Genomic DNA, 21,536 nt, shown 5'->3' with positions numbered 1-21,536 from the left:
CTAGGCCAAGTGGCTAGATGCTTAACAAAGGCTGAAAGAGTTTGGATAGTTATATTCATTTGAATCCAGAGTTTGAAAAAAACACTTTGTGCATTTCACTCTTGGAGAAAAGGAGACAGATCAATATCCACCTGAGAAATACAGCTGAATTGTAGATTAGATACAAGTCTGTTAGTTGCATTCTCATCCTAAACTGATTGTTGAGTGTCCAGGTAAGGAAGATCCTCTGCTGTGATTTAAATCTAGACTTTTTTTTGCTTCTTGTAAATTTGCAAATGCAGCACAAAGACCTTTTCTCCCCTTATTCTACCATGATACTCCTATTAGCTACAGTGTTATATAGAAATACAAGGGAACAGTAGTGCTGTGTTAGTAATGGAATTTACATGTGAAAAGCAAGTGATGCATATTCAATTGCCCCTGTTTCAGAATCTCATCATTATCACAGTCATTACTGTGTAACTACCTTGTTTTTTTTTTGTTTTTTTTTTTTATAAATTTATTTATTTATTTTTGGCTGTGTTGGGTCTTCGTTTATGTGCGAGGGCTTTCTCCAGTTGCGGCGAGCGGGGGCCACTCTTCATCGCGATGCGCGGGCCTCTCACTGTCACGGCCTCTCCGGTTGCGGAGCACAGGCTCCAGACGCGCAGGCTCAGTAGTTGTGGCTCAGGGGCTTGGTTGCTCCGCGGCATGTGGGATCTTCCCAGACCAGGGCTCGAACCCGTGTCCCCTGCATTGGCAGGCAGATTCTCAACCACTGCGCCACCAGGGAAGCCCCACTACCTTGTTTTGATTGATTATATACATGAATCCAATATAAATGAGCGTGGCTGTCATGAAAAACAGTTTCCTTCCATTGTTTTAAAGAATAGTCATCAGTATATTTAAATATTGCTTTTAAATTTTTTCATATGATTTTCTTTAATTATCATATATATTTGAATGGAGTCAAGAATTTTTCTTTATTATCTACATGTTCATTTTTTCTACCTCAAAATTGTGCTACAATACAGAGTTTGTGATGTCACTACTATTTCCATAACAACCCACTCTGATAGCAATAGCACATATACAGTTTAATAAATGATCAAGCAAAATGAAAAGCTCTGATTAAAAATAAATGGAGACATTCAAACCTAAATTCCTTCTAGCAAATGAAAAAGATTATAAAGTGCTACGAAGAGCATATGCTAGAAGGAAGCATTAGTTTTATTCCAAAATTATTATGATTATCCCTATTTTTCTCATGTAAAGTAAAATCCCACTAATTTAGGCTCTATTAAATCAAAAATTTTAAGAATTTACCATGTGAATTACACTGAGGGAAAGGTTTGATACGTAAATGGATACATAAAGAACAATGGTAGTATCATTGTTAGTATCATATTTAGGCTAAGTGAACAATCTGTTTACTAAAAGCAACCTCCCACTGTTAAACTAGCCTACACTCTCTTCCAGTAATGGCAACTAAAATGTTCACAGTATCTGTAGTCTTTCATCTATTTCAGGACCCAGTTGGGGGTAACCAGGATTAACTACATCTGGTTGGAACAGAGTAGGTGGGCCAGGTGATGGAATCAGATTTTCCCACTGAGCAAATTCAGCTATAGGCACCAGAGGAAATGCAATATGAATCAGAATATGATATTTAGCCATGCAGTCAGTCATCCAGTGTTGCTGAACATCTACTATGTGCCAGGTTCTAGTCATTGAGGTTGTAATGATGAATGTCTTCCCTCAGAGGACTCACATATATGCAAATAAATGAGTTGCAATGCAATGATTAAATGCAAGACTATAAGCAATTATAACACTGAGGTCACACAGAGGAAATAGTAATTAACTGTTCTGGGGGGTGGGGGAGAATCAAGGAAAGTGATAGACCTGGATAATGGGGATAAATCAAGCTGTTTTGAGGTGAGTGGCAGTACACTAAGGATACAGAGGTAGGAGGGGCTTTCCAGGCAAAGGATGCTGAATGTGATCTGGAGTGTATTGTGAAAGAGAAAGTAGTGGGGGAAGAAGACTGAGCAGAGCAAACAAGACAAGGTGATAGAAAGTTTTATACATCATGCTAGGGATTTTGGACCAATGTCTGATCATCCTATAGTGATACCTACAAGTAAACAAGCAATCTCTATACACAGAGAGCTTTCCCTTAGCTTTTCAGTGTCTCATTCTTAAATATGAACATTCAGCCAAGGATCACCAGACATTTGAGAAAAACTTTCAACATTAGAGCTGTACATATTTAAAGTGCATAATTTAGTAAGTTTTGACATATATATTCAAATATATATACATGTTCAAAATACACATACTCATATATATACACACACTCCTGAAACCATCCCCATAATCAAGATAGTGAACATATCTACCAGAAAGTTTCCTTGGGCCTTCCCTCTTGTTCCTTGCCAAGAACACTGATCTGTTTTCTGTCACTGTCGATTTGCATTTTTCTAGAGTTTTATATAAATTGGAATCATGAGTATTTTCTCTTTTTGATCTGGTTTCTTTCCCTCAGCATAATTAATTTGAGATTCACCCATGTTGTTGCATGTATCAAGAATCCAGTCCTTTTTTTGACTCAGTAATATTTCATTGTATAGATATACTGCCATTTATTTATTCATCCCCCTGTTGATGGACTTCTAGGTTATTTCCAGTTTTTGCATATTACCAGTTAAGCTTCTTGAAAAGGAGACATCATTCCCAAAATGGAGTCACTTGTGCTAAACCCCACATCAGCAAACCGAGACTTAGTACCTAACCTAATTGCAGTCTCAACATCCCCCAGGAATGTAACCTTTAACCAGTAAACCTGGAATTACCAGGTCAGCACTAGTGAGGTAATCCACCCAATAGGCCCTTCCGTTCCCCTTAGGATGGTGGCCTTCCCTGAAACAGTGCATTCTTTGCTAATAATTTCCTTTTCCTGCCCCCTTTCTGCCTTTAAAAATCTTTCCTTTTCTACAGCTCTGTGGACCTCCCTTCTATTGCTAGATGAGATGCTTTCTGATTCATAAATCATTAAATAAAGGCAACTTGATCTTTAAATGTGCTTAGTTGATTTTTTGTTATTTAACAAGTTCTTTTGAATACTCCGTACAAGTCATTGTACAGACATATTTTTCTTCAGTTTTGGGTAAATACCTCAGGGTGGAATGACTAGATTGTATGGTAGGTGTATGTTCAACTTTATAATGAACTACCAAACTGTTTTGCAAAGCAGCTCTCCTATTTTACATTCCTACTAGCAGTATGAGAGTTCTGGTCACTCCAATCCTTGCTAACATGTGGTCAGGCTTTTTAATTTTAGACATTCTAATAAGCATGTAGTGGTCTCATTGTGGTTTTAATTTGCATTTCCTTAATTATGTTGAGCAACTTTTCATGTGCTTATTTGCCATCCATATATCTTTGATGAAATGTCTGTTCAAATATTTCCCCCGTTTTTTTAATCAAATTGGTTTGTTTACTTTCTTATTGTTAGGTTTTGAGAGTTCTTTATATATACTGGGTGTCAGTTATATAATTTACAAAGATTTTCTCCCAGTCTGAGTCTTGTTTTTCTTTCTCTTATCATTGCTTTTTGAAGAGCCAAAATTTTTAATCTCGATGGAATCCAATTTATCATTTTCTTCTCTTATGGATTGTGCTTTTGTTGTCAAGTCTAAGAAATCTTTGCCTAACTGAAGGTCACAAAGATTTTCTCCTATGTTTTCTTTTAGAAGTTTTAGTTTTTACATTTAGGTACAAGATCCATTTTGAGTTAATTTTTGTAAATAGGGCAAGTTATGGATTAAAGGTCATTTTTTTTGCCTATGAATCTACATTCAATTGTTTAAGCATCACTTGTCAAAAAGACTTTTCTTTCTCTTCTGCTTTAACTTTGACTTTGTATGTTTGTGAAAAATCAATTATCCATATGTGTTGGTTTATGTCTGGACTCTCTATTCTGTTCCATGGATCTGTTTGTCTACCTTTATGCCAATAATACATTGTCTTGATTACTGTAGCTTTATAATAAGTCTTGGAATCAGATGTTAGCCCCTAACTTTGTTCTTTTGCAGAATTCTTTTGGCTATCCTAGGTCTTTTGCATTTTCATATGAATTTTAGAATCTTTTTGTTAATTTCCTTAAAAAAGCCTGCTGGGATTTTGATGGGAATTGTGTTGAATTTATAGATCAATTTTGGAAAGAGTTCACATCTTAACAATATTAAATTTTCTATACCACGAACAAGGAATAGCTATTTATTTAGGCCTTCTATAATTTCTTTTAGCAATGTTTCGCAGTTACCAGTGTACAGGTCCTTCACATCATTGGTTATATTTAGCCCTAAGAATTTCATATTTTTGATGCTATTGCAAATGGTATTGTTTTTAAAAATCAGTTTCCAATAGTTCGTTGCTAGTATATAGAAATACAATTGATCTATATTAATCTTGTATCCTGCCATTTTGCTAAACTCGCTTATTAGTCCTAGTAGCTTTTTTTTTTTTTTTGTAGACTCTATTGCATTTTCTACATAGACAATCATGTTGTCTGAAAATAAAGATAGTTTTACTTCTTCCTTTCCAGTTTGGATGCCTTTTATGTTTTTGTGTTTTTTTTTTTGCCTGACTGCACTGATTAGAATGTTGAATAGAAGTGGCAGAACAGATATTCCTGCCTTGTTCCTGATCATAGGAGTGAATCATTCAGTCTTTCACCATTAAATATGGGGTTAGCAGCAGATTTTTTGTAGATAACCTTTACCAATTTAAGGAAGTTACCTTCTATTCTTAGTTTGTTGAATGGTTTTATCATGAAAAGCTATTGGGTTTTATCAAATCCTTTTTTTGTGTCTATTGAAATGATCATGTTTTTTCATCTTTTTAGTTTGTTAATATGATACATTACATTGATTGGTTTTTGAATGCTAATCTAACCTTTCATTCCTGGGATAAAACCCACTTGGTCATGATGTGTTATATTTCTATATATTGCTAGATTCAATTTACTAAATATTTGTTATGAATTTTTGCATGTATTTTCATGAGAGTGTTAGCCTATAGTTTTCTTCTCTTGTAATATCTTTGTGTGGTTTTGGTATTAGAGTAATGACAGCCTTGTAGCATGAGTTGGGAAGTATTCTCTTCTCTTAAATTTTTTGGAAGATTTTATATAAAGTTATTATTATTTATTTTTTAAAGGTGTGGTAGAATTCACCAGTGAAGCCATATGGGCCTGGGAATTTCTCTGTAGGAGGGTTTTAAACTATAATTTCAATTTCATATATATTTCACTCTTCAGGTTATCTATTTCTCCTTGACTGAGCTTTGGTAATTTGTGTCTTTCAGGGAATTTGTCCATTTCACCTAATTCATCAAATTTATGGGAATAGTTGCTTAAGTTATTCCCTTATTATTCATTTGCTGTCTGTAGAATCTTTCATGATGTCACTTCTCTTGTTCTAGATATTTTTAATTTGCATCTTCTCTCTTTTCCTCATTAGTCTGGCTAGTGATTTACCAATTTTATTGATCTTTTTTAAGAACCAGCTTTTTTTGTTTGTTTCATTGATTTTTCTCTGTTATTGTTTTTTTTATGTCATGAATTTCTGCTTTGATCTTTACTGTTTCCTTTCTTCTGCTTACTTTAGGTTTAATTTGTTGTTTTTGTTGTTGTTGGTTTTTTTTAGTTTCTCAAGGTAGAAGACTGTGTTATTACTTTGAGATCATTTTTCTTTTTTATATAGCCATCTTATGCTATAAATTTGCCCCTAAGTACAGCTTTAGTAGCATCCTACAATTTTTAATATGTTGTGCTTAAATTTTCATTTAGTTAAAATTATTTTCTAATTTTCCTTTTGATTTCTTGTTTGATACATTAATTATCTAGAAGTGCTATTTCATTTGCAAATATTGTGGAAATTTCCAAAGATCATTTTGTTATTGATTCCTAATTTAATTCCATTGTGGTCAAAGGACAAACTTTGCATGACTTGAATCCTAAATTTATTGAGACTTGTTTTATGGCCCAGACTATGGTCTATCTTGGTAAATATTCCCTGAGCACTTGAGAAGAAACTACATTCTGATGTTGTTGGGTGATGTGTTCTATAAATGTCAGTGAGGTCAAGTGGTGTTTGAGTATACTATATCTTTGCTAATTTTCTACCCACATTTTATTCATTTTTTAGAGAGGGGTATAGAGATTCCTAGGTTATAATTGTGGGTTTGTCTGTTTTTCCTTGCAGTTCTATCAACTTTTGCTTCATGAATTTTGAAGCCCTGTTATTTGGTGCATAAACATTTAGGATTGTTATGTCTTCTTGATTAATTGACCTCATTATCATTATGAAATAAATTACTTTATCCCTGGCAATATTTTGCTCTGAAATCAACTTTGATATTAATATAACCACTCCAGCTTTCTTTTGATTAGTGTTAGCATGCTATATCTTTTTCTATCCTTTTACTTTTAACCTATTTGTGCCTTTATATTTAAAGTGTTTCCTGCAGGCAGCATATGGTCTCCTATGGGTCTTAATTTTTTATTCCATATGACAATCTCTGCCTTTTAATTTGGATGTTTCAACCATTTGCATTTATGTGATTATTGATATGGTTAGGTTTGAGTCTATGATCATGTTATTTGTTTCTATTTGTCACATCTTTTTTTGTTAACTTTTTCCTCTTTTTCTGCCTTCTTTTGGATTAATCAGTTATTTTTTATGATCCCATTTTATCTCATTTGTTGGCTTATTAGCTATAACACTGTTTTGTTATTTTAGTGATTGCTTTAAGGTGGTTTTTTTTGCACATTTAACTTGTTTCAATATACCTTCAAGTGATACTACACCATTTCACATATAGTATGACAACCTTACAATTATATATTTCCATTTCTCTCCTCCCAACTTTTATGCTATTGTTGTCATATTTTTTAGTTTTGTATATGCTCTAAATCCCACAATGCATTGTTATTATTTTTGTTTAAACAGTTTTTAAAAGAAATTGAAATAAGAGAAAAGTCTTGTATATTTACCCATATAGTTACCAATTCTAGTGCTCTCCTTCTTGCTTTTTGTTTAAATCAATATTTCCATCTGGTATCTGCCTAAAGAATGTCCTTTAGTATTTCTTGTAGTGCAGGTCTGCTAGTGATGATTTCTTTCAGTTTTTGTATGCCTGAAAATGACTTGATTTTGTTTTTGAAATATATATTGCCAGGTATAGATTTCTGGTTTGACAGGGTTTTGTTTTGTTTTGTTTTCCTTTCAGTACTTTAAAGGTGTCAACTCTCTTTTCTATAACATTGTTTCTGACAAGAGATCTGATGTCATTATTTTCATTCAGCTATGTGTAACAGCTCTATTTCCTTTTAAGATTTTTCTCTTTATCATTGGTTTTGAGCAATTTGATTACGATGTGCCTTACTGTAATTTTCTTCATACTTCTTCTGTTTGGGGTTCATTGAGCTTTTTGGATCTGTGAATTTATATTTTTCATTAATGTCAGAGTTGGAAAGTTTCTTCCAACTTCTTCAAATGTTTTTTCTGTCCCCCAACCCCCTCAAACATTCCAATTGCTCACATATGAAGCCACACATAGTTCACTAGTGCTCTTTCATTTTTTAGCATTCTTTTTCCTCTGTATGTTTCATTTTGTATAGTTTCTATTGCTATGCATTTGAGTTCACTTATCTTTTCTTCTGTAGTGACTGGTCTGCCTTTAATCCCACCCAGTGAATTTTTCCTCTCAGGAACTGTAGTTTTCATCTCTAGAAGTTCAATTTGGGTCTTCTTCATATGTCTGCTTAACTTATTGAACATATGGAATACAAGTTATAATAATTGTTTTAATGTCCTTGTCTGCTAATTCTAATATCTCTGTCAATTTGGGGTCAGTTTTGATTGATTTTTTTCTCTTCATTATAAGTTATGTATCTCTGTTTCTTTACATACCTGGTAATCTTTGATTGGATGCCAGGCATTATGAATTTTACCTTGTCAGGTGCTGGATATACTTATATTCCTATAAATCTTTGTTAGCTTTGTTCTTAGATGCAGTTAAGTTACCTGGAAACAATTTGATCCTTTCAGGTCTTATTCTTCTGGTTTAGGTGAGTCCAAAGAAGAGCTCAGTCTAGGGCTAATTTTTCCCACCACTGAGACCAGACCTTCTGGGTACCCTACCCAACGTCCTGTGAATTATGACTTTTCTCAATCTGACTGGTGGGAATAGGCACTATTTCTGGCCCTCTGTGTCAGGTACTGTTCTTTGTAATCTAATCCTTTCTTGTTCTCTCCCTGGCCTCAAGTAGATTTTTCACACATGTGCACTGATAGTTACTCTGCTGAATACTTGATGGGAGACCTCTGCAGGTCTCTGGGACTCTGTTTCTGTCTCATTAACTCTAGTTACATTTGACTCCCCAGACTCTTCAGCTCCATAACATCAACAGAGAGAATCCACTGACCTTTGCCTCAATACCGCCACCCTATGCCATGGCCTGGAAAGTCACTTATAGCTAGGGCAATCATAGGTGTCACCTCATTTGTTTCTCATATCTACAAACTAGTGTCCTTCATTGCCTGATGGCCAGTGCCTTTAAAAGCATTGTCTCATGTATTTAGCTTTTAAAATTGTCTACATGTATAATTTCATTCATCATTTCATAATGGACATTTTCAAACATACAAAAAGTTGAAAGCATTGTATAGTGTACAGTTGTATGTATACCCACTCCCTAGATTCTACAATGAACAGTTTACAATATTTGTTTTATCATACAACTATGTATTTATTCATCCCTTTATTCACCCATCAAACCATCTTAATTTTTCATGCATTTCAAAATAAATTGAAAATATCAATATAATTCACCCGTAATACTTCAGCATATGATTAATGAGAGCTTAATATTTTGAATTTTGACAAATTAATCACCTGTGTAATGCTAACTTCCAAGTTATAAAATATACCTGTCACCACAGAAAGTTTCTTCCTGACTTTTCCAGTCAATCTCTACCCTCATCTTTCCAAAGGAAACTACTGTTTAGATTTTTTCACTACAGATAAGTTTTGCTTTTTCTAGAATAGCACTGTTAAATAGAAATGTAATATGAGTCAAAAATGGAGCCACGTGTAATTTAAAATTTTCCATTAGCCAGTTTACAAAAAATAAAAAGAAAGAAGTGACTAATTTAAATAATGTATTTTATTTAATCCAATATGTCCAAAATATTATCATTTTCAACATGTAATCAGTATAAAATTATGGATGAGATATATTATATTTTTCTCATATTATGTCTTTGAAATCTAGTGTGCAATTTACACTTATAGTACATCTCAGTTTGGACTAATCCTATATCAAGTGCTCAGTAGCAATTTGTAGCTAGTAACTACCATATTGGATAGTGCAGTTCTAGAATTTAATATAAATGTGATCATAAAATAGGTTCCCTTTGTCTAAGGCTTTTTTACTCAGCATGATGTTTTCAGAATTTTAAAATTAGTTCATGCATCATTTTAATTAAAAAATTAAATTAAAAAATAAAACAAAAGGGAAATAAAATGCTCAGTGAGAGTAATATAGAGGATGAGAGGAAAGAAATTGCATGTAAAGAATTCTGCCATTCAGTCCTTGTATTACGAAATAGGAGACTAGACATGCTGATAAACTTTATCCTTTACATTAAGTAATCATAAAATATCTTAGTATTTTACGCTTAACCACTAAAAGAATAGAAGTAGAATACCTAATTTCAAAATCAATAGAGGGAATAAAAGGGAATTAAAAAATTAAGCAACTGAGTGAAATGTAGGAAAGGAGAAAAAAAGCAAACAAAAACCAAGAGAAATAAAATGATAGTAATAAGTCCAAATATGTTGGTAACCCCAATAAATATAAATGGGCTGAACATACCATTTAAAACATACAGATTTTAAATTCAATAAAAGTGCTAAACCCAACTAATATTGTACTTATAAGATACATATCTAAAATATAAGAAAATGTGTACTTTAAGTAAAAGGATGGAAAAATACATATCTGGTAAATACTAACCAAAAGAAAGCTGGTGCAGCTCTATTATCAATAATATCAGACAAAGCATTCATCCAGAAAAGTGGATAAAACAATTGTGGTGTATTTATACAATGGAATACAACAGTGAAAATTAATGATAAATATCACGAACCTAATAAGCATAATCATCATAAAAAGTTGCAGGTGGATAGGTACATTATGATATATTTATATTAAATTTAAAAGCATGCACTGCAAAACAATGTTACATATCATTATGGATACGTACATATGTAGTGAAACAAATTAAATCATACATTGTAATGATAAATACCAAGCTGAGAATAGTAGTGTCGAATGCTGGCTCCTCATATATCACCAACACAACTTGAGTTTATTTGTTTACCATGGAAAGGGAGAAAACCACCTCCCCAAAGCTTTGGTAGTATCTCATAGGGAGAAGGCAAGGGCAGAGTTTATTGAGAATTGGAAATTTGGTTAAAAGTGGGTCCTCTAATATGAGAACTTGTTTACAATTGGATGAGGATCATGATGTAACAGTCCAGGAATGGTTGAAACAGCAATGGGAGGATTTTGAGGAAAGGTATTCAGAGTTTTAGGGCACAAACTGTTGACATTTTCCATTGAAAAGTTGATGAATCTTTCAGGAAGTTACTATTGTATAATGAACAATCAAGCCATTTGCTTGGATAAGAATCTCCTGGAAGAGTAGGCTTATTAATGTAGAGAGTAAAGTATATGTGGAGGAGAGTAGGTAATTTCAGTCTTTAGTGTCCAAACTGAGAGTAGAGGGTGATGATTTTGGTTCTCAGGAGTTAACCCTAGGGTAGAGGAATAGGATCAGGGAGAAGTACACAGGGGCTTCAACTCTGCCTATAATATTTTATTTCTCTTAAAAAATCTGAAGCAAAAGTTAAAACTTGCCAAAGCTTGGTAACAGGTTTATAGGTAAAATAGTTTATCTTTCCTAACATTTCTTTGCATTTATTGTAGGCTTAAAATATTTTAAAATAGCACTGTTGCTTCATAAACAATGACCGATTCTTTGTCTCCATTTTTTCAGATGCCAGGTAGGTCTCTCTAATTCAACATCACAGATGGTCCATTTGCATTACAATTGAGGTGGTTGATGTTTCATTACATTCCTGTCGTAGTTTCCAGGTTATCTACCTTGTCAAATTCATAGGACTCGGTCACTTCCCATGTCTTGTCAACCAAAATTTTACAAACCACCTCTCAGTTTGTATGGATTTCAATTTATGTTGATTTTTTTTTTCTATTGAGAGGGCCATCTTTTACTCATCTTTTCCATGGATTAAAGAGTCTCTTTCCCTAGTGCTCTATATATGAAGATGTATATATACACACAGGTACACACAGATCATATATTTTATATACATATTTATACACATATACATAAAGAATATTGGAATTAGAAGTTCCCCAGGTCATCTTCCTAGCCAACTTATGGACACTTCTATACCATTACATAGGCAATATAGCATAATGGTAGCATATGAGTTCTGGAGTCAGTTGGCTATGGTTTAGAATCCCAGTTCTGTGTCATTTATTAGCTGTGTGACCTGGGGCAAGTTATTTAACCTTTCTATGCCCCAATATTCTTGTAGGTAAAATGAGGATAGTAATAATACCTATTTTGTAGGATTTTGTTAAGTTTAAATAAGAATGCATGTAGAATATTAAGCATAGAGTTTAACACATAAGTCTTCAAAATATGCTAGTGATTATTATTATTATCATCATTATCTCTGATAGATATGACCATTGGCCTCTGCTTGAACTGTTTCAACAATATTCTACCCTACAAGAAAACCTGCTCTATTTGGGAGAATCTCTATTACTAGAAACACAATGAGCCAAAGTTATTTTCCTATAAACCTTGCTCCCTTTAAATTCTAATTGTTGGTCTGAGTTCTGTCCTTTCAAACTACACAGATTGTCTCTACCATGTCAATGTGGAAATTCTTCAAAAGTTAGAAATCAGTGTCTCTTATTCTCCAGAACAGTCTTTATCCACGAGTTAGAACTCTAGACTATAAGTAATGTTAGAATAAGATAGCAGATTTCAGCATCACCTATAAATAGATTGGTGAATAAGTATTGGATATTCTGTTAGCTTGACATGTTAAATTTTGAAGGGTTTGATTTAGACATGTAATTAGCAGGTCTCCAGGCATCTAATGAGTTACAGTATCTAAGGTTTGGGATAAAGGAAAGCCTTATATTTCGACTTACCTTTGGATCCAAGTTCCTGTTTTTACCAACTTGACCATTTTTGCTCTGTTTTGCCTTCTGTGTGTATAGTCCTTTTTCTGCAAATGCCACCATGCAAGATACCATCACAGCCCCTTCCCTTACCAAAGCACTGATATGTCCAGACTACCTGGATTGTCTAGAACATTAACTATTGCTGTTCTTCAAAGTTCTTCTAAGGGAAGAATCTTGACTGGTTATCTCTTCTTCTTGGCCTCTAGCCTCCTGCCATGTTGCTAGGTCCTCTGTCTACTTTGTACTCTTTACCTGTCATCTGTAGTTCATACACAACCCTTCAAATATATGTTCATTTCTTATGTTACAGTTTATCCATCTTTTTCTTGCTTCCAGCCCAAATCAGCCATACACTGAGGATTATATTTCCACAATTAAGATGAACTATTAGAGTATTTTGCCAGATAAAGACAGTTTCCTTCCTAAGAGAAATTCTGCTCCCAGCTAAATCTTACACTAACATTTTATATCTTCATGCTACACAGTCATGATATAAAGAAATATATCTAGGTCCATAATGAAAGGTATGTGGCATGTATGCCTCCGTTACCCTCTTCACCATAAAAGACGTTGTTAATCAATCACAGCATGCTCTACCAAAAATGGCTCAAAGTCTTTCTTCTCCATGGTTGTAGCTCCTGCCAAAGAGCTCTTTCTGTTAAGGTCCCAGATTCCACCAGGTAGCCCTGATTGTGGTCTCATCTCCTGCTGGCAGGCCCCTCTATGATTCTAGGACCAAAGAGGGTCACTGCTTCTGGGTTCTGGTAATAGTACCTCTTCCCATTGTTTCCCAAGCCCTAGGATTGGTGATAGCCTTCTGCGTCTGTTAATCTTGAGCCTGTTTCACTATCCCCATTTGTCTTCTATCACATGCATTGCCAATTCCTTATATTAAATTCCCTCTATTTCAAATAGCTAGAGTGGTTTTGTTTTTTCTGATTGGACTCTGAATGATACGCCTCCTTTGAAAATTTCTAGTATGTTTTATCTTTTCTATGGTAGAATCATATTCAGTAAACCTCAAGTTGGATCTTTAAGCCATCCCAACATGCCTCCTTCTGTGCTGTATATTCTCTGTCTTCTCCAGATCCATTCTCACAAGCCTTCTCCACCCTGCTCTTTGTTCTAGGAAGCTGGCCTTTACAAACTGCATCCCCTGGCTTGCTTGCCCTCTGGCTTCCAGGTGGATTCAGTCTGCCTCAGCAGATGAAGGTAGAGGAGAAAGTGTTTGGAGTATTTAATCTTCCAGCCCTTTTAAGGCTTTGCTTATTTACCTAAGGTCATAGATTGTTAGTTTCTTTCTCACAGCTACAGGGCATGCCATATTCCAAAAACGTTTCCCTCCCCTTCCCCCCTCCAGCCTAAGAGCAGCTGGAACTTCCTACAGCTGTTAGTCCCTGGGTGCTTTGCCATCTCTTTTGACCCCTTAATCCTACCCACCCCTTAGTAAATAGTCCTTTCATTAGACTTTCTTTACTCACCCATTATGAGAATGCCATCAGTTTCCTGCCAGGAACGTGATCAATACAATCACATACCTGTGTTTGACAGCCCACCCCTGTTCACTGCAAACTCTCAGGACCTTATTTGTACTATTACTAACCTGTACCAACACTGCTTCATTGGTTTCTGGCTTCAAATTATTGGCTCTATTTTCCTCTTATTGATGGTACTACTCCTAACCTTTGTACTTCATATTTGTATTTGGTCTCCTCGGGTTGGAGTCTTCCCTCTCCCCAGAGGACTTTATCTCTAACTCACTCTTCTTCTCCTGCTACCAAGTATTTCCAGGCAATTTGCCTCAGTTTGAGGACTCTTAAACCTAATCTTCTTTCCCAACCTGCTTGACAAGTGACTAATTCTCCAAAAACAGGGAGAAATATTTGGGCATATCCTGTGTTACATTATTGGCATTCTTTCTTCAATCTACTCTACAACCCCTCCCTGGGCAATCTCATCCATTAACACCTCTTAAATTTATGTCTCCAGCCCTAACCTCTCTTGTGAGCTCCAGACCCGTATATTCAACTGCCTATTCAACGTCTGCACTTGGATGTCTCAAAGGCACATCAAGCTAAACATGTCCAAAACGAAATTCATCTCCCCCTTGATCTGATTTTCCTCTAGTGTTCTTTGTCTCAGTGAATAGAACCACTAGACCCTTGTTCAAACCAGAATCCAGTAAATCATTCTAGATTCTTCCTTCTTACCCCACTTATCCAAGTCATCAAGTAATGCTAACTTTATCTCCTAAATCTATCTCGAATTATTTACTTCTCTTTATCCCTACCCACTACCACTCGATGGGATGGTGTTAAGTCTAAGGTATTATCATTTTTCTCCTGAACCACTTCCATAGTCTCTTAACTGGTCTCCCTGCATCCACTCTTGCCTCTCTTCAATCCCTCCTCCACACTGCTACCAGAGTTCTCATCTTCTCTATGCTTAAAATAAAGTTAAAAATCTATAACATTGCCCACAAGGCCCTGCATGTTGTTGTCAACCTTTCCAGCCTTCTGGAGACTTCTCTTCACTCACTGGGCTTCTTCAAGTGTGCCAAGTTTATTTGACCTCAGAATCTTTCTACATGCTGTTCTTTCTATGGAATGTTTGCTCTATTCTCTCCTTTTACTCCTCCATTAGATTTCAGCTTAGATATCATCTCAGTAAAGTCTTCCTTGACACTCTAGGCCAGTCTAGGCAGCATGCCCTCCACTTTGTATGCACCCTATACTTCTCCTTTTTAACACAGTATTCTTGTAATTATCTGATTGGAGATGTCCAACCCTAGGCTATAACTTTCACCAGGGCATAGAGTGTGTTCTGTTTTCACTGGTAGCACACACAGTAGGTGCTGCATAAATGTTGAAAGAATGAATGAATTTAGGTACTTATCATCTTGACCAGATTGTAGATTTTATGATTGCAAACTTTAGATCCCCACCAGAGCCTAGCTCAGTATGCTGTGTAATCTGTCTCTCTTACTCTCCAACGTGTGTATGTATAATTTAATCAACAAATAGTTGATGTGAAAAATGAATTGGAATTCCTGGAATGACTCAAGTTATTCTTCAAAACCTCCTCACCTATATTTATTATGTGCATTTCCTTTTCCTACTCTACGTATGTCCCACATTTTTGTCTCCTTTTTCTACGAGGACAATAATTCATTCTTTGTGGCTAGAGGAAGCTTCTCTAGCCAGTAATTCTCTCCCTTTTAATGCCATTGCATTTATTAAAGAGCACAAATGAAGTAGCTGTGTACAGTTAGAACACAATACAATTTTAAATAAGAACACTATTTTTACCTAAGAGGAGGTGTTCTCATTTCTAGGAGGGGAAAGATCACAATCATGTATATGAAGAACTGGCATTGACTGTGAACATTAAGTCGAATGATCAAAGGATTAGAATTTGCATTGTGGGTTGATAATTTATCTATATTTCTGCCTCCTCCCTTCTTCCATGTAAATTAAAGCTGCAGGATCTGCCTTTGTGTAAACTTCCCTACAGTCTGTTAAATATGTGTTGCTGCAACTATAAAATGATTTTAATAGATGGCAGAATTCTGCTTATTTGTTCTGAATTTCGGCACCGGGAGTAATTAATCACCTATAGAGCTCAATAGTTTTTTGCAGAACTTGGAGTGTAATGGAATACTAGATACTCTGGAGTATCTATTCAGTGCTCAGAAAGCAAAGCACTTTTTGAGATGAGTACTAAACTAGGAGTCCAAAGACTGGCAGTGTACTCTTGACTTGGCCTCTGTGTAACCATGAATGTCTCACCAATCTCTCTGTGCTAGTGTCCTCTTTTGTAAAACAGACTTCATAATACTTCCACTCATTACTCACAGGGTTGCTGTGAGGAACAAATGAAGAAAGTACGAAATGGAAGATACATAAATAAAAATATCCCACATGTTGGGGAATGTTGCAAGATATTGGTACTTTAGATACCTTATCTCACTGTCACCTCAGGTCACTTTCATTGACAGCTGGTAGTTATTACCCATTTTTCACATCTTACTACTAAAGAAACAAAGAAACACACCAATAAGGTGGCAAGTGGGGAGAAAATAAAAGTTGGGAGGTTGGCGACTAAGAAAAAATAATGACACCTCAGAATTATAAATCCCACAAATTTGTAATTGTTACAATTTATATTGGGATGAAGAGACTAATACTCTTTATATTCTTCAGACAATATATAGCTGTTATCAGCAAACCAAACAGAATTTATTTTACAGGGAACAAAAATGACATGCTAAATATTAATTCAAATGTTATATTTCATATACACAATATGAATCTATTTCAAGTATTAATGATTTTAAACAAAAGAAACCCAATTTTCTCTTCCACGCAATTTTGTTTAAAAAAAAAAGTGCTTCTTTTGTACAAATGCAGGTGAATAAGACATATTACTAAATATAACCACTTAATTGCATTAAATGGACCCCTTTTACCTACTTAGTAAGCATGGTGGGGTCTGCAGCCATCAGACTCAGTTAGGAGTCCAAAGCTTCAGATTTGGCATAGATGGAAATGTTAGGCTGAATGAACCTGTCTTTACTTGATTTACCTCAAGATTTCCTGCCTAGTACATAATACATAATACAAAAAGCCTTTTACAATAAACCTTGTTTTATACAACCCATGATTCTGAAATGTATGCAAAGTACACTTTTGGATATTGAGTTATTTTAAACACATTAGGAGAGTTTACTGTTTAAAGAATTCATGTGGTGAGTCCTTTTATTTGGTTGAATTATATGAAATTGCTGATATTTCAGCATTTTTATTTATAGAAAGGGAAATTTCATGTGATTCAGTGTAATAAAAAGTGAAGACTCATTCTTTCACCTTAAAACAGAGTACATCTATATATAAATAACCTACCTGTTTATATACATTTAGGCTAACATGCAAATTTTTTTTTTAATTTTTTATTTATTTATTTATTTTTGGTTGTGTTGGGTCTTCATTTCTGTGCGAGGGCTTTCTCTAGTTGCGGCAAGCGGGGGCCACTCTTCATCGCGGTGCGCGGGCCTCTCACTATCACGGCCTCTCTTGTTGCGGAGCACAGGCTCCAGACGCGCAGGCTCAGTAATTGTGGCTCATGGACCCAGTTGCTCCGCGGCATGTGGGATCTTCCCAGACCAGGGCTCGAACCCGTATCCCCTGCATTGGCAGGCAGATTCTCAACCACTGCGCCACCAGGGAAGCCCAACATGCAATTTTTTGAAGAGTGGGGGTGAGGGAAGGAATTGCCAAGCCAGCATTTTGGATAGATGGATAAATTCAAATTATGCCCATTGATTGCTCTAGCTGCCTCTTTGAGCGGTAATATATGTTAATACATTGGAGGACATAATAAAATTTAATATAAATGGAAAAGTTTTCTTTACAGTTGGTTTGCTATGATGAAAACATTCAGTTTATTTTCCCAAAGATTAAATACCATGTGAGTCACCATAATGACACATCTGCTTACATACATCTCCATTTATGTTATCATTGGAAATCGTCAGGGGTTATGCTGCTATTTTAGTGCAATCCGTGCTGTGTACTTTGGTTAATGCTCGGTGAAGATTTGGATCCCATGGGGTAGTTGTGATGAAAGAGGGTGGTTGTTTTCCAGGTGAGGAACCTAATCATAAATTGGGAATCTTCATCCAAGTCAGAGATTAAGGAGCAGTTTTAAACTCCTGAAATCTGTGTTGGAGAGGTCAGGTGGGCAGGGAATAGATTTGCAGTCTGTCTCTTCATCAGATTCAGCAACAAGGCATTGGGTATCTTGCTATTCACTGCTGTTGAAAATGTAACCAGTTCCTTCATTTATCCAGTCACTGACTTCTTAACTGTAAAGTGCATTCAAATACTGTGAGCACAAAAGGCAGAGCGTGGAGTGAGGAGAGATGTGTGTCCTTAAGAAGTTCTGGGGTATGTTGGCAGCCTTTGATGAAGTCCGTGTATGGCTGCCAAGAACTAACATTTTAAAAGGTACGTGGAGTCTGGGTGTTGAATAAAGACAACTTAAACCACCAAATGCAATAATATGAATCACTTTGCATTTTGGAAATTAGAATACCAAAAGGGGAAGCGCATGCCCTATCGAGTCTTAGCCTACCTGCTCATCTCTTCTGAATGGTGCAGAATGCAGCTGCCATCTCTTACAGTGCGCTATTGTAACAGGTGTGCCAGAGTCAGCCTTGCTGCTAAGTTAAGCTCTGGATGTGGGGATTTCACACTTTGCAGCCCCTTGGAGAGGGAGTATTGGCAAATGACTGTGTATAAAAGTAGAAAGCACTTGGGAATTTCACCACCATGCTAGATTTAGATCAGAGTAAAGGGGCCAATTTAAATTGGTAACAAACTAGAGAGAGCTGCATGTCTGGTAGAGGTGCCATCAACCTAACATCCATTCCACTTCTCTCTCACTACGGCTGCAATTCCCGAGGGAGCACGTGGTTGAAATTTGATGACCACCTTTTAGGTGCAAGAGAGAACTGATTTTTTCTAAGCAGGTAGAATTTAACATGGGTGTTTTAGTTCTTTGGTGGCAAGAGTATGACCAGCCTTCTAAATTCTAATCTGTAAACAGTACTCATTTCCTTTGGTTCCCTTTTGGAACATTAATTATTAAAAAATCAAATTCTTTTTCCACTACTGGCATACTAGGGCTACTTATGAGAATGGAATTTTTCAAAATATATTTCTCTTATAGGTAATAAGTGAAACACTTCATCTTTTGGCAGGGATCAGGAAGGGAGGAACATTTTCTGGGAAAGACATATGTGACATTTGAGGACATTGATCTCAATAAGGATTTGTTGGAGGCTGTTGTTTAGTCCTTTCCTTTGTCTCTCTTTGTTTTTCTTACACTCAGATCTAAAAGGAGTCTAGTGATGACTAAATAGCCCTCAGATCATTTTACAGAGTGAAAAACCTGGTACCTAGAGGCTTGAGTGTTTTGCCCAAAGCCACAATCATTCAACGACAGAATACCAAGATTATTTCATTTCTGCTTTAAAGTACAGTTGAGTCTTCTTTGACGAGGCCATTTTTAAACAAAGCTTATATTTGAGTGCAACTCAATCCTGGAGCATGACGGGGAAGGAGAAAAAGGCAAAGAAGCTGCACGTATAATATAAGGTTCATTATCATAAGCACATTTTGGCTTAATTTTCCCTTGGTTTAGAGGGAGCTCATTGTTCCAGATTTTTGTAATACATCGGCCATTATCTGAGTTTTTAAAAGTCCAGTAATAGTAATAACACAGATATAAAATGCACATTTTCCCTCTCTAGATGAGTTTGTTGACTAGAAACTTCTTTTTGTAAACTTGCTCTTTAAATTGAAACAGTTTCTTTTAAGAACTCTTCTTTCATTTGGGACAAACCAGATGGCCACAGATGATAAAATCACTGCTCCTTTGGGAAAGGGTTCCTGGTCTCTTCCATTAACCTCTGACATGATTTAACTTCATGTAAGCAGAGGTGATTCTTTAGGGTCCAACTGCTAAATTAAAACTTGTTCCTTCTGATTCACTTTGTTATAAAGCAGAAACTAACACACCATTGTAAAGCAACCATACTCCAATAAAGATGTTTAAAAAAAAAAAAAAAGAAAACAAACTTGTTCCTTTCTTGGGATACCCTCTTTGAACAATTAGCCCTTTCAAAGGCAAATTTTCCTTGTTCTTGGAGCTTCCAGGGTCATGTGTTTTTTACAACAGCTGCATGTGAATTTCTGCAGTCTGAGGTTTGCTCAAGGCCCAGGCTCTCTTTGGTTACCATGGAAACCTGCCCTCCCAACCAGCTGCCATTTCCTATATTCCTGGCAAGGAATGAGTCAAACCTCTTAGATATCCCACAAGCAGAGTCCAGATAAAGAATAACACAGAGAAAACGTGAACAACTTGTTAAGTGAACAACTTGTTGATTCCCTACATGGGAAGCTACATGCAACAAAGTCAGCTTTCCTGGACATCAACATACAAGGGTTCACTGAGATCCATTAAAGCTCACTCTCTCCCTGACTTTAAGGAGTGGGGATTCGACTCTGCATCTCTACGTCTGTAAATTGAGGAACACTTTCTGTGCTCTCGGAGGTGATGGGTGAGATGACATGTTTGAGCCGAAGGAGCATTGTGAAGAGCAGGATGAGGAGAATGGCCAGGAGGCTCAGGAATAAGCCCACATACATATACAGGTTGGAATACTTATCCGAAGTAGTGTCAACCTCTGTTGCCAGGGTGGGGAAATGGGCCCGCCCGGTGAGATTCCCATGGTACTTGAAATGCACCTCCGTCATCACTTAAGACTTGAGTTGGTACCTATTTCTATTTGATTTCTATTGCCCTTGAGGCATTCCACAGTCACTTAGGCTGTCTCTGAATATGCTGGAGGTGTTCTAACAATCTCATCCACAAAGCAGTCACAACCAGAGCCAAGTCAGTAGTCCACAAGCATCCCCCTCCCAAACAGTTTTTATCAGAACTTCTTAATCATTTTTAAAAAAATATAAATAAAATCTTTTATTTTCCACAGTCCTACTAATATACTGATTAAAATAAATATGGTGAAACTGCTTTATAATACTGGTATGGAGACAAGAATGAGTATTAAATTGGACTTTTCCTGTCTTTTGGTAGAGGGAGAAAGAGCTCTGTTTTATCTACAGCTCATCTAAATGTGTGCATTAATTATGTGAATTTAATTGGGTTCTTCTGTGGGGAGACTTTCTAAAAGCTTTTGTATATTTCAGGCTCAGCATATCTGAGTTTTTACCCTTCTTGTCTTTCTGAATTCCCTGTAGGCATGGCACTTGTAAGGTTTCTTTCCAGCTGCCACAGCTTGAGGGTTGGAAGTCTAGAGGATGTGACTTTTCTACAGCTCTGTTGACTTCCCTCACTGTAGGCTGGAGGGAAAGTGTTGTCAGACCTGGTAATTCTCAGATGGAGGAGGTCTCAGAGATGCAGACAGCAGTAGATCTAGGCTCAGAAGATTTGACTCTTAAAATTCTTCAACAGATTTATTTTCCTGAAAATCAAAAACAACAATAAAAGATTCGGGTATCTAAGAAAAACAGATGGCAATTTCTTTTGAAATAAAAATTAACTGATATGTTGCAAAATGTTTTGCTATGGGAAAATTAGTTTTAAAATGATATCCTGAGTTTTTATCATTTTGAAT

General features: G+C 35.9%; 2 protein-coding genes and 1 long non-coding RNA gene across 5 annotated transcripts in view; 1 reads left to right on the top strand and 2 right to left on the bottom strand.

The window, feature by feature from the left end:
* DCX (doublecortin) overlaps positions 1-21,536 on the top strand; it is a 365,391-nt gene that overhangs the window by 120,116 nt on the left and 223,739 nt on the right. The window lies entirely within an intron of this gene.
* LOC309620848 overlaps positions 1-21,536 on the bottom strand; it is a 144,508-nt gene that overhangs the window by 85,516 nt on the left and 37,456 nt on the right. The gene's annotated exons all lie outside the window — the stretch shown is intronic.
* Positions 460-21,536, bottom strand: part of SERTM2 (serine rich and transmembrane domain containing 2) — a 33,515-nt gene continuing 12,438 nt past the window's right edge. The window contains exon 2 of the mRNA XM_082377649.1: positions 460-21,383. Coding sequence (XP_082233775.1) covers positions 20,383-20,655 — 273 coding nt within the window. The 5' untranslated portion in view covers positions 20,656-21,383 and the 3' untranslated portion in view covers positions 460-20,382. The remainder of the gene's footprint in view (positions 21,384-21,536) is intronic.

The sequence above is a fragment of the Balaenoptera borealis genome, assembly GCF_965194805.1.
Source record: "Balaenoptera borealis genome assembly, chromosome: X".
Taxonomy (NCBI): domain Eukaryota; kingdom Metazoa; phylum Chordata; class Mammalia; order Artiodactyla; family Balaenopteridae; genus Balaenoptera; species Balaenoptera borealis.
Note: the sequence above shows the minus strand (reverse complement) of the source record. Positions and strands in the feature narration are given on the sequence as shown.